The 12,454-nt window shown below is 45.2% G+C and overlaps 1 protein-coding gene across 3 annotated transcripts in view; it reads left to right on the forward strand.

Moving 5' to 3' along the window:
• The window catches only part of SMAD9 (SMAD family member 9), a 43,845-nt gene that overhangs the window by 13,808 nt on the left and 17,583 nt on the right, over window positions 1-12,454 (forward strand). For 2 of the 3 annotated variants that reach the window (XM_066989690.1, XM_066989691.1), the window contains exons 2-4: window positions 1,456-2,064; window positions 8,389-8,646; window positions 11,476-11,613. In XM_066989690.1, the coding sequence (XP_066845791.1) occupies window positions 1,653-2,064; window positions 8,389-8,646; window positions 11,476-11,613 (808 nt within the window). In that variant the 5' untranslated portion in view covers window positions 1,456-1,652. The remainder of the gene's footprint in view (window positions 1-1,455; window positions 2,065-8,388; window positions 8,647-11,475; window positions 11,614-12,454) is intronic. The other variant, XM_066989692.1, reaches the window with a different exon arrangement.

The following is a 12,454-nucleotide window of genomic DNA, read 5'->3' on the forward strand; positions in this document are numbered from 1 at the left end:
GGGCCAAGTGCTTCCATCTCCCCTGCTCTGTGGAAATCCACACAAGTTGGGAATTTGATCTCCTGCCCTCACCACTGCTGCTCTCACGGAATGCCCCCAGTTGGAAGGGACCCGCAAGGGCCATCGAGTCCAACTCCTGGCTCCACACAGGACCACCCCAAAATTAAACCACGTGTCTGAGAGCGTTGTCCACGTGCTCCTTGAACTCCAGAGCGTGCTGCGGGGTTGTGTGGTGCTGAGGGTGTCAGGAACCAGGCTTTGGGACTGGCCTCCTGACCAGTGTCCCCAAGCGCCCTTTGAACTCTTCCAACAGCTGTGAATTTAAGAACACCGCAGAATAACACGGTTTGGGAAGCCCTGCTGCTGCCACCACCAGGCAGCATCTCTCTGTCTCCTCGGTGGCTACATGGGGGTGAGAAGGACCCGCTCTTCCCACGGAGCTGCTGCTCTGGGTGCATCCACTTAGCAGCTGCCTCCATCTCCCGTTTTAAGTGCTTTGTGCAGTCCTTTGGACTTGGTATGCACAGGGGGTCCGTGAACTATATTTAAAGCAGTAAATAGCTTGACATACAAGGACGTTTTTCCTCAGAGTTCCAGTCAGTGGAAATATGTCATTTTCAGCTAAAATTAGACTGGCTCCAGCTACATTAAGAAAAGGAGAAAAAAAAAAAAAGTAAAATAAAAACAAAGAAAAGCCCTCAAGAACTAAACTCTTTCTATTGGACTTCGTCAGAGTAGCAGCTCCTAGCTGAAACAACCCAGGATCCATCCAGTACAGTCTGTGTCCAAAAGCCTGTGATTTTCATCCAAAAAACTTTGAATTATTGGAGACAGCCAAACAGACTGGCTGGGCAAACAAGGTTTTCTCTTGCAAAGTGAGACAATGTAAATAAGCTTAGAGAATAGTGATAGATCTTTCAAAGGCACTAAATGAAATCTGGGAGTAGCTGAATTTTAAAAGAATTTCACAGTTAATATTGTACAGCTCTTGACAAGCAGAGTGAGACTGGAGGGGCAGAGAAGGAGTTGAATACAGAAAAATATTCCACTCGTTGCTCCCATACAATCTGATATTACAGATTTAATTTTGTATAAGATGCATGAGCTGAACCTACAGCTACCAGCATAGAAAAAAAAAAGCTACATTTTCTTTCACAATAAATACACCCCCAATCTGCAACAATTTGCCTATTGCATTAAAACTCTAACTACAAATGAAAGTGACTGGACACTTTCTGAGGCACAGCTCTAAAATGAGTGTGGAGGATAGTGGGGAGGAGGGACTTGGACCCAAAATAAGCAAAACCAAACAAAAGCAAAACAAACAAACAAAAAAGCAGAAAATGATTGAAAATTAAATGCACATTTTGAACCATTTCTCTTTCAAAATATTCTGTTGAAGGAACAATGAAAGGAGTGTGTGAAGCTTAACTCTGTGTTGTGTTGTTATTCCAGGCTTCATCAGCAGTTTCTTGATGTTTGGGAAGTTCTGAGACCCACCCTGTCGGACTACTTGTAACCAGCACCTGAGACTACAAAATCCTCTCTTGGAAGGAAGCGTCCATCTCAATATTGTAAGAACTCTGCAAGCCTTGCAAGGCAGGAGAGTGATTCGTGGTTCCGTTGACACTGGTGTGTGATCTCTGCTTCTTATGCACTCCAGCACCCCTATCAGTTCCTTGTTCTCCTTCACCAGCCCCGCAGTGAAAAGGCTGCTGGGCTGGAAACAAGGAGATGAAGAGGAAAAGTGGGCAGAAAAAGCTGTTGATTCCTTGGTGAAGAAATTAAAGAAGAAAAAGGGTGCCATGGAAGAACTGGAAAGGGCTCTAAGCTGCCCGGGTCAGCCCAGTAAATGTGTCACGATCCCACGTTCCTTGGATGGGCGGCTGCAGGTGTCTCACCGCAAGGGGCTGCCCCACGTCATATACTGCAGAGTGTGGCGCTGGCCTGATTTACAGTCGCACCATGAATTGAAACCACTGGAATGTTGCGAGTTCCCATTTGGCTCCAAACAGAAAGAAGTGTGCATTAACCCCTACCATTACCGGCGGGTGGAAACCCCAGGTAATTATATCACCTCCAAATGATTCACATCTCTCCATTAGCTCTTGTACTGGCAGGTCTGTACCCGGTGCATCCTAACGAGTCCTCCTTTGAGATCTGAAGAGGCAGACTCTGTTTGATGGTGAAGGACCCTGGCTCTTTCCCGGCCTGGGGGCATTGCAGTCATGCCCACCTGCGGTGAGGAGCTCCTGGCAGGGGTCTGCGTGTCCTTGGACCCCCGAAGGATCTTGTCCAGGGTGCTGAAAGTGAGGTTCCTTTTGTGGACGTGGGTGCTGGCCATCCTCTAATCCTCTCCCAATAGACCAGGGTCACTGCTGTGCCCATGGGCATGAAGGCTAGGCACCAGCCCGGTCTTACTACCTTGTATGAAAACCAAAAATTGTCTCATTGATCTGCAGGACAAATGTATAGCTCTCACTGGAAAGATTAGAGTTGCAGTAAGATGGCTTGTTTTGCCATGGATGTGAAACCAGCTCAGTTGACTCCTCTTAAAATGCCTGATGGTATGCCTTCAGTGGGATTTAATGACCTCAGTGGGTAGTTTATGTGGAATAAATCCCCCAAGTTCTCATAAAACTTTGATTTTTTTTTCCACCGATGATCCCGTTTACACTAGACTTGGTCAGCGTTGAAAACTTCTGACCTCACTGAAGGGTCATTTAGTTGGGCTTTGTGTCAGTGAGACAGCTGTTACAAAATTGTAGTGTTCACTGCTGACTTCTGCAGGGATCTTAGAAAGCAGGGCTGGTAGAGATCTCGAGCGGTCAACCTTTTTCCCTCTCCCCCTACTCCCAAGACGAAGCTAATTGCCAGGTACATTCCTGACAGATGTTTTTCTAATTAGCTCTGAAAATCCCATGCGATAGAGGCTCCACAACCTCCCCAGGCAAAAGAATCTATTGCTTTGCTCTCCTTGCAGTTCAAAATGATTTCTAATGTCTAACCTAGCTCTCCCTTGCTGCCAAAAAATCGCAGTAATTCAATTTACTAATGGATACGGTTGGTAAGTGTATACTTATTATTCTGTGATTACTCTTTGTCTGGCATGAACTTTACTCTGAGGTGACATTAGGATCAGATAAGTGAACTGTGGGATGTTTCTTTTCACACAGATGAAATAAGGGAGAGACATTTGTTAACATTTGTTAAACAGGGGCTGTTCCCCTTCCTGATAGTCCACCCACTGCAGCAGAGCTGTCATTTTGAAGTTGTATCTGAGCTGCTGTAAACATTGTCACGACTAAAATTTTACAGCTGCAGGGAGTGGTGCACGTTGTCAACAGTTTTCAGTGGAAAGAGCTGATCTTCTGCCTTGCTAACGTAAACTCTTCAAGAAACTAAGAAAAGATGCTCATAAAATATCCCATGTTGTGTATCTTTCTCCTTGAAAGCTGCAGTCTCTAGTGCCTTCTCGTTTCTTCTGGTGTAACTCCAGCGTAGCTAATGGAGTCTCCTCAGCGCTGTGGCTGACAGCTCTGCACGGGGATGTTTTAAACCCCCGTCTTCTGATCTGGTCAGTGCTCACCGACAAGAAACAGTGCTGGGATGACCCAGCAGCTGCTAAAGGGCTTCCAAGGCTGAAACTCAGACGGTTTCAGCTGTGAATATGTCCCTACCATTTAGCCAGTGGAACAGACTGGCTGTGTCTGTACTAGTAAATGGAACACGGCCGGGCTGCAGGCCTGAGTGTTGCTGAAATGCCAGCACGCTCCCTGGCACAGCCTGACCCACACGAGACACTTTTGGGCACCTTTGATGTGACCACCTTGTTTAGGAGGGGAAAGAGAAACAGCTTATAGCACTGCCAGTGGCAGTAACGCAGCTCCGGGCCACTCAGAAAGCAGTGCTGCAAATGGGGGGATGAGGGAAGAGAAGAAATGAGCTTGGTGGGGAAGTCGAAGCAGTGAGATTACCACAAAAAAAGGCTGGCAGCGATCGATCTGTTTAAACAACAGTCCTATTTTTTCCTACAGGAAATCTTCTACATGTAGGCTGTTGGTGATCTTAGGCTTATGTGGGATTCTCTGAACCTCATCCCAGTGAGTTAAGGGACCTACCCATGAAACTATTCAGCAGCACATTTATTTACAACCCAGTAGCCAACGTTATTTCCATACCAGTGTCTGTCCTTTTGGTGCTCACTTTGATCACTGTAGTCTGCCTTGCCGAGTCAGCCCCTCTGTGGCCAGGTCCGTTACCTTTTATCCAGAATGAGTGAGTCGTGTCCAAGATGGGAGGGCCTCGTCCCTTTTCTAATGCCCTGGCAGATCCCTACACCGCTATTACCAGAGCATGTGTCCTCAGGCTGCCCAGCCACGTCACGGTCTGTGCTGACCGATGCTGCACAGGCTGTGTGACTTTCGTTGCTGCTGCAGGTGTTCTCAAGTGGATCTCCTCCTTGCAGGTCTGCTGACCACAGGTGCCGTCTAGAAAAGAAACAAAAAAGATTTCCTCCATTTGTGCAAGAGCACAGTACAGGTAGGGGTTAGGCCACCTAGCCTAAAGGAGATAGACGTGATGGTTAGACTCTGATTCCCCCTTGAAGAGCTTGTCAGAAGTCTGAATGTTTCATTTTCAGTAGAAGCTGCAGTTCTGGAAAAACATAAAGCCATCTAAACATTCACCTTATTTTTATATGAGATCATTCATGTGCATTGTGGCAGTAGACAGCAGGAGCCTAAGTGAACTTAGACCAACTCCTTGCTTTCATCAGCCCCCTGTAGGTCTGTGGTCTGGTATCTTCCCAGTTAGAAGATCACCTGATGATCTTACTATTGGCCATGTGTCTGACATTTGTGAATGGTCCTGGGCATAGCAAACAGGTGGAACAAGTGGTTCTCACCAGAGGATGGGCCTCCAAAGATAGTGGACTCTGCAGAGATGGGCTGACGTGTCAGAAAAAGCGCAGATGTGGTACCTGGAATTAAATAGTGAGGCAGACAGTTTGCTTGCTAGCACCTGAGGTCATAGGCTCAATAACCACAGTCACAGCCAGGTTTCTAGCAAGAATTGTTGCAGCTGAGGAGAACAGGAGAGAACCTAGAGCAGGAAGGGCAGTGGTGGCAGGACTTGGGACATGTCTGTGTTTGCCTTCAGTTGAACAAAGGTTGTCAAAAGATTCTCTTTGCCCAGAGAAGCTGTGGATGCCCCATCCCTGGAGGTGTTCAAGGCCAGGCTGGATGGGGCTTTGGGCAACCTGGTCTGGTGGGAGGTGTCCCTGCCCGTGGCAGGGGGTTGGAACAGGGTGGTCTTTAATGTCAACTCCAACCCAAACCATTCTAAGGTGATTCTATGGTCTATGAACACTTAGGGATGCACAGAAGGAAGGATCCTAGCTCTTAATAGCAGGCAGAAGAAAAAGACCCTGCTGAGTGGCAAAATGCAGGTAACTTAGGAGGACAGGCTGGCCCTGGTGCACTCAGTCACTCAGTCTGATGCCTCTGGTCACAGTTCCTTCAGAATGGCTGAGCCCTGGAGAGCGACCTCCGTTCCCAAAAGAACAAGGAGAACAAGGCCCTCAGGGGATTTTTTTTTTTAAGCCACAAACAAACAAAAAAGTCTCTGAATTCCTCACCACCACAGAGGCTTCAGCCCTCTAGGCAGCCACAGAGCAGTCAGTGGAAAGATTGAGTGAGGTGGCAAAAACTGTACAGCGGAGCAGAAATGAAGAGTGCCCTGGTCAGAGCTGGGAATGAGTTCAAGGCCTGAAAATTCCTCTTGCTGACTCACTCAGGGCGAGTCAATGGCTTTCCCTGGCAAGTGCTGTTCACACATCTCGATTCTCAGCCCTCATTTAGAAAAGGAGCTGCTCCGAGTTCTCACAGGGCTGGGGAAAGCTGCTCCCCCAGCAGCGGTACCCACGTGGAGGTGCCAGCACTGCTCAGCACCTCTGCTGGCTGCGAAGGCATCACCGGAGTTCCCTGTTTGCCAGGGCTGCTGGTCCGAGCTGGCCAGGCAGCGGGGAACCTGGCAGGCATCGCACCAGTGTCGTGGAGCAGCAAGGGGAAGCTCCAGAAGCCGCAGCTCACAGCCCGGAGCTGCTCACAGCAGCAAGGAATGGCAGGGACTTTGCTGACCAAAACCACACCTGCAGTGGTGGCACTGCCCTTGTCCCCGTATAGAGCAGAGGAACCGAGTGCTAAAGGAGTTTATTTCTCTCTGAACACGTTCACGGGGGACTGGGTAACACATCTCAGATGTGAACTCCTGTTTGAATCCCACCTGGGAAGTCTGAGGAAATCCAAAAAGCTACAGAAGAGGTGAAGAAACAGAAATAGGACTTCAGAGGGTGGCAACAAAATATTCGTCCCACAGGTAGGGGCATGCCAGAGGCTGAAGGGAAGAAAGCAGGCTCCAGAAAACCATCCCTGTGCTGGCCAGAAGCTAATTAGAAAAGTTTTGGGCCAGAGAAGGGGCTACACATAGTCTCTGAACAGGAATCCCAGTGCCTGTGTTGCCAGGCAGGTAAGAAGTTATCTTTTATAGTGAATCTCTGTCATTGCTCCAGTTTTGTATATGTTTTTAGTGCTTCACTTCACAGGTGACAGGCAAATTCTCAAATGGCACATGCCCGTGGCTGGGCAGGAGCGTGGCTGAACCCTGGCCCAGCATCAGCGTGGTGCCCTGAGCAGGGATCTGAGCTGCTGCTGGGACCAGGCACGGCTCCTCCTGCCGAAACAGCCCCAGCTCTCCCAGTAAGCAGTGGGTGCTCATCTCCCAAGGAGGGTGTTCCTGCAGCCTCTTCTCATGCACATGTTTTGCATTATCTCTGTTTGCTTTATAGCAATTATTCCGCTCTTTCATTACACTGGATAAACGAGAGTTCGCTGTAATTAAAGGTGCTAGCTAACCTACCTAAAAAGAATCGGCCTTACCTAGACGGAGCTCTTGGGCCCAAACAATATGTTTAAACACGTTCAAACAATATATTTGTGTCAGCATTTATAACCAAGGGTGCCCGTTGCTGTTTGTTTCCGTAAGCTGGTAAGGATGGACTGAAAGATTACGTGATGCTGGGTTTTAGGCCAGAGGAACTCGACACCAGGTCAATCAATAGAAGCCTGCAGGATTGTTCCTGTTGTTGGGACAATTCATCCTTGTCACAATAACCCAAATTGCCTCCTTATCTTCTTTTCTTGCTTTTAGATCTTGGGGATTCATTCCCCCTGCCTGTGTTTAAGGCCTTAACAAAGGCAATTAGGTGCTGAATGAGCAGGTGACTAAAAGAGAAGTCTCGTGGTACATGAAGTGCATGTTATAGGTTATAGGTGCTATTACCCCCTCCTGCAAGGACTACAGAAGGACCCAGTTAAAACCCAAAGCTGAACTCCCATGTGCAGAAATATTTAGCAAGCTTCTTTGTGTTCCAGCCTCAGGGCTACATCTTGTAGGTAGGTCACCTAGTAGGGTTTGCAAAAGTGTTTTGGCTCCAGTTCTGCTCTTGCTCCTGATCTGTCAGAATCCAAAATCCGAAATCATTCAGGTGAACTTTGGCTTTCACAATGCAGCAATAATGTTACAGCACAAACAGTGTAAGATCCAAGTGAAGAGACTTAGTGAGGAGAGATGGTTTCTTCTATTAGACCAATTTTTACACAGATGAATTTGGCTTTCAGTTTTCTGACATGCATTTTTCATGTCCCAATTATCAATCACTGACATTTGTCTCCTCGTGCTAGATCTTTTCTAACGATATTGCAAGAGGTAGATTAATATTACTGCGATATTTCAATTGCCATTTACATTTCGTTTTAAAGATCCCACTGTCTGGCTGGCAGCATTTTCAAGTACCTGAAAACCTTTTAAATCTAGTCTCCAGATTCTGGTCTGTGCTTTTTTTTTTTTTTTTTTTTTTTTGCCAATCTGGTGGTAAAATAATGCTGTGTATTGCAGAGCACTATTAATTGATACTAAACTTGGCTCTGATTTTGGCAAAATCTGATTATAATATTTAGCAACCCCCTGATACTGTCATCCCTTCAGGAAGGAAAATAATTTTGAGAGGGAGAAATGTGCTTGTTGCATTTCTGTAAGAAGGTTGTGTGCACATGCTGTACATGTGAAATTTATGGTACCTTGCTTAAGTCAGGAATGAGTCCATATTTTTCACATGGAAATGTGGAAACTGGCTACAGATCTGGAATAAAAAGTCCAAAATAATGTTTTGATTCTTGTTTTTGGACAGGTTTGTTGCTGTTCAATGACTTGTATATAGACAGCAATATTTGGGTAGCATGGAATATGGCTCTTTTTGACTTACAAAGAGAGATACTCTCAAGAGTGCAGTTTAAATTGATTTTTTTCCGTTCTTGTTTTTATTTTCAGTCCTACCTCCTGTACTCGTTCCAAGACACAGCGAGTTTAACCCTCACCTCAGCCTCCTTGCCAAGTTTCGAAATACTTCTCTGCACAGCGAGCCTCTGATGCCACACAATGCCACCTACCCCGATTCTTTCCAGCATCCCCCGTGCACCCCTTTTCCATCGTCACCCAGCCACATGTTCTCCCAGTCGCCCAACAGCATCAGCTACCCCAACTCACCAGGAAGCTCTTCTGGACCAGGAAGTCCCTATCAGCTCACAGGTAAGAATGAGCTCTCAGACATCCCAACAGAGGCTGTTGAGGCTTTTGCCAGGGCCTGGGATCAGGAGCCAGTTCTTGGTGCTCTCTCCAGACTGTAGCTACAGATTGAAATGTTGGACAGGGTGGATTTGGAGTGGGATTTCTTGGGACTGTCTCTTAGTATTGTCTCCCTCCTTCTGTTGGAGGCTCAAGGAACTAAGAGCTGTAGTCATTCCACTCCTAGAAGTGCCTGAATGAACTTTCATGTTTACTGTAAGGGAAAAGTTCAAGAGAGGAGCAGGTGTGCCAGGCCATCCTTCTGTCCAGAGCTGCCCATCCAAGCTTCAATCCATGGAAGAGAGTGTTTGCAACACCTGAGTCAGGCACCTTTAATGGAGGAGGTCAGGATAGGGACCTTTAGAAACTCCAACAAGAGAGACAGAATAAAATGGGGAAATCGATACACAGCAATTATTTTTAATATACGATGATCCCACTGACTGCAAACTTCAGGAAGTTAAGGTGTTTAATAATCTGGTCCAACACTTGGTGAAGCTTCCAGGGAAATACCCATGACTTTGAAACGTGTTTCATCAGCTCCACAGTTCCAAATTCAGCAGGGTTAAGTCACTCAGATTGTTTGTGTTGTGAACTCCTTTACTTGGTACTGCTCTAATTACCAAAAATCTAACAATTCTTTTACTGTTAAATATACAAAGGTGTCACACAACACAGCTGAGAGCTAGCTTTAATATCAAAGCATGGTTGAAATTCACTTTTGCACTTTGTTTTAACTCTGAAATAGTTTCAGCGATCTCAGCTTTTTCACAAGGATGAATTCAGGTCAGAACCTTGTAGATTAATGTTTTAAAGCGTCAACTACAAAGCATTTAAATTCATGTCCTTAATGATATGTCTGTTTTTATTTTAAGTGCAAGAAAGATGTTTATTTTCACAAGGTATTTGTAGTATTTTAACTTCCTTTTAAGCTGGACACTTTCAACATTTTTCCCTTCCCGGTACACTCAATGGATTTCTGTTCATTTCTTCTCTAGATCTGTAGTTTAGATTAACTCATACTTAGCAACATCCAAACACTTTAGCGAGTAGTAGGACTTGTTTGACTTCTCCCATCTTTTTCTTTCACCTCTCTGTAACCGAGCTGGATTTAATGGAGCTGGTTCTGACAGGTAAATCAGGACCATTGCAAAGTACATAATGACTGTGACTCGTGTGATTTAACTGAACTTGGGACCTGGCAAAGCTACTTAAAAATGTAAGTGGCTCAACCTGAGCTTCAGTATGTCACAGCACAGTGAATGCTGATAAACATAATTTGCCTGTGTAACGATCAGGGATGAGCTATGTAAGGCAAACTAGGACTAGATCAAGAACCTTGAGTGGGATGGATGACACCAAATATAGATGTCAACAATGCAAATTTCTGCATCTGATGCAATTGTTTATATGCTCTCTGTAGTCAACAGAGAAAAATAGGCACTCCTAGAACAAGATTCATTTCATCTTAAGGCGCATGTCTAACACAGCTGAGATGCACCATGTCTGGAAGTACCCGTTTTTCTTTAGTGAGTAAAGTTCATAGTGACTATCTTAGGCGTAGACATCAAAATACGTGGATAACCACATTATTTCTTTCTGTAACTTGTATTATCTTCCACGGTTTCTTGATTTTGTTTTATTGTCCTAGCTTGCTGCATTTTCTGTGGGAGGGTTATGCCCTCTGTATGTTAGGAATGTCATATTGTGTATGAGATTCCTAAATCATGAACGCTGCTTGAATAGAATTAATAACATTCCCATGCAATGTGTATTTAGAAGTTTCAGTGGTTATCCTACGAGACAGTCCACATTCATCCACTCTGGGTGAAGTTGCTGTGTTTTGAGGGCCAGCCACTAGACGCCATACACAAGAGGAAATTTCAGCCTGGAACTGGGTTAAACTCTGGACTTCTTTTAAAGATACCCTTAGCCCTGCAGGCTCATGTATCACTGTAACGTGCGCATAGGCCCATTGAGTTTCTGTTCACTTCATACTTTCAGAGTTTATGTAGTGAACATTGGTGTTTTATGATATGAAAAATAAGTCACTTTTTCTTTGGCTTCCTAAAGCCTCCTGCCTTTCTTGAGAGTCTCCACTACAGAGATCCGCCTTCCATTTTCCAGCTTACTGTGCCATAAAGGAAACAAGGCAGGGTCTGGGCAGGTTGTGAGTTGGTACTTTTCCTCCACATTTTTTCTTCATTTCCATTGCGCTTTGATGGGAGACTGAACAAATCAGAAGAGGGCTGTACTTCCCTTCTAGGACAGAAGTGAAAAGGACAAATCTGGAGGGAGTTTTGCCAACTCTCACTTTAGAAGGCTTTCCATAGGCCTTCTTTATAGTCTGTGAAGAAAGCGAGCTTTCTCCCAGAGGAGCAATTACAGTTAGCTTCTGCTCTTAAATCATCCTCTGCAAGGGTTTTACATTTAGGAGAGAAGTCTGGAACTGAAGGATCAAACTGCTTTACTTTCTTAGTTTAACAACTTGCGTTACCAGAGGACTTGGCAGGACAGTGCTCTGGGCCTGAGGCACTTTTGTGACTGTGCCTCCTTCTTTCAAGTGTACCGAGTCCAACACGACTGCCCTCCCTCACCATTCTTCCTGAATATGTTTTGGTCTTAATTTGGATACTGAGATCAGGTTCAGATCAGGGCTTTGTTTTGAATCCTTTCTAGCTAAACAGTGCTGAAGAAGTGGTAAGTATCCACCAGGAAATACTGGGGAGAATTGACCAAGGTATTGATTTCGCTGTCTTTTCTTTCTTTTCTTTCTTTCCTTCTTTCTAACAGTGGAAACTCCGCCCCCACCTTACCATGCAAGAGAAACTCCAGGAAACTTAAATGGGCGGTCAATGGATGCAATATCTGAAAGCCAGCTAGTGCTGTCTTTGCCCAATGGAGGTAAATCTGCCGATGGAGAAACTGAAAGTAAATAACTATTTGTACTATTCTTCAAAATTGTTAAGCAAAAAAAATATTATTTGAACTAGAAGGTTCAGTGATCTGTAATATTAGGTTTCAGACAGTTTTGAGGGTAAGGCTATGTATTAAACATGTCCATTAGCTAGCAGAATAGGATGATCTAAGAATTCAGTGACTTATGTGCAGAGTTATGGAGTTTAGACCTTGCTTGCGTCCATGGATTACTACAATCAGAAAGTTGTTAATGAAGGCAAACACTGTTATCTACAGTGTAAAGACAAAGATATCAAATCAAGGATGGAGAGGCAATACAACACGAAAGAGCGCTATCAGTATCTAAACTTTCTTTATCACCTTTAGTTCTGGTTTTCATGTACTTTAGTCTTACATTTGGGAGCTTTCTTACTACCATCTTTGTGTTAATGTAACGTTACTGACTGGCTAGAATGGAAAAGGAGATATTCTAGTGAAGTACAAAGAGATTTTTACAGAAGGCCAAGCTCAATGTCCTCATATAAAACATTCTGTAGTGGGGAAGTGCATGGCTGGTTAGAGTAGAAGGGACTGGGATATTCCTCCCCCCTCTCAAAGCAACTTAATGACCTCTCCAGTGTGGTCTCTGCTACCTCCAGACTAGTAAGGCAGGTGATGCTGCTCCTCCACCCTTCAAAGGCCACTGGTGCAGAGCAGCATGGGGGAATTGAGTTCCTTTGCTGTGTTTTCCTCTGGCTTCCTCCTGCTGCAAAAGAAAAATCACCATTGTCCTTGTAGTCCAGTATATTGTAGTCCTAAACAAATGTCCTTTACAGCATATGGACTGAACTCTGTGCACACACAAGCACATTAA

The sequence above is a fragment of the Anser cygnoides genome, chromosome 1 (assembly GCF_040182565.1).
Source record: "Anser cygnoides isolate HZ-2024a breed goose chromosome 1, Taihu_goose_T2T_genome, whole genome shotgun sequence".
NCBI classification, from domain to species: Eukaryota; Metazoa; Chordata; class Aves; order Anseriformes; family Anatidae; genus Anser; species Anser cygnoides.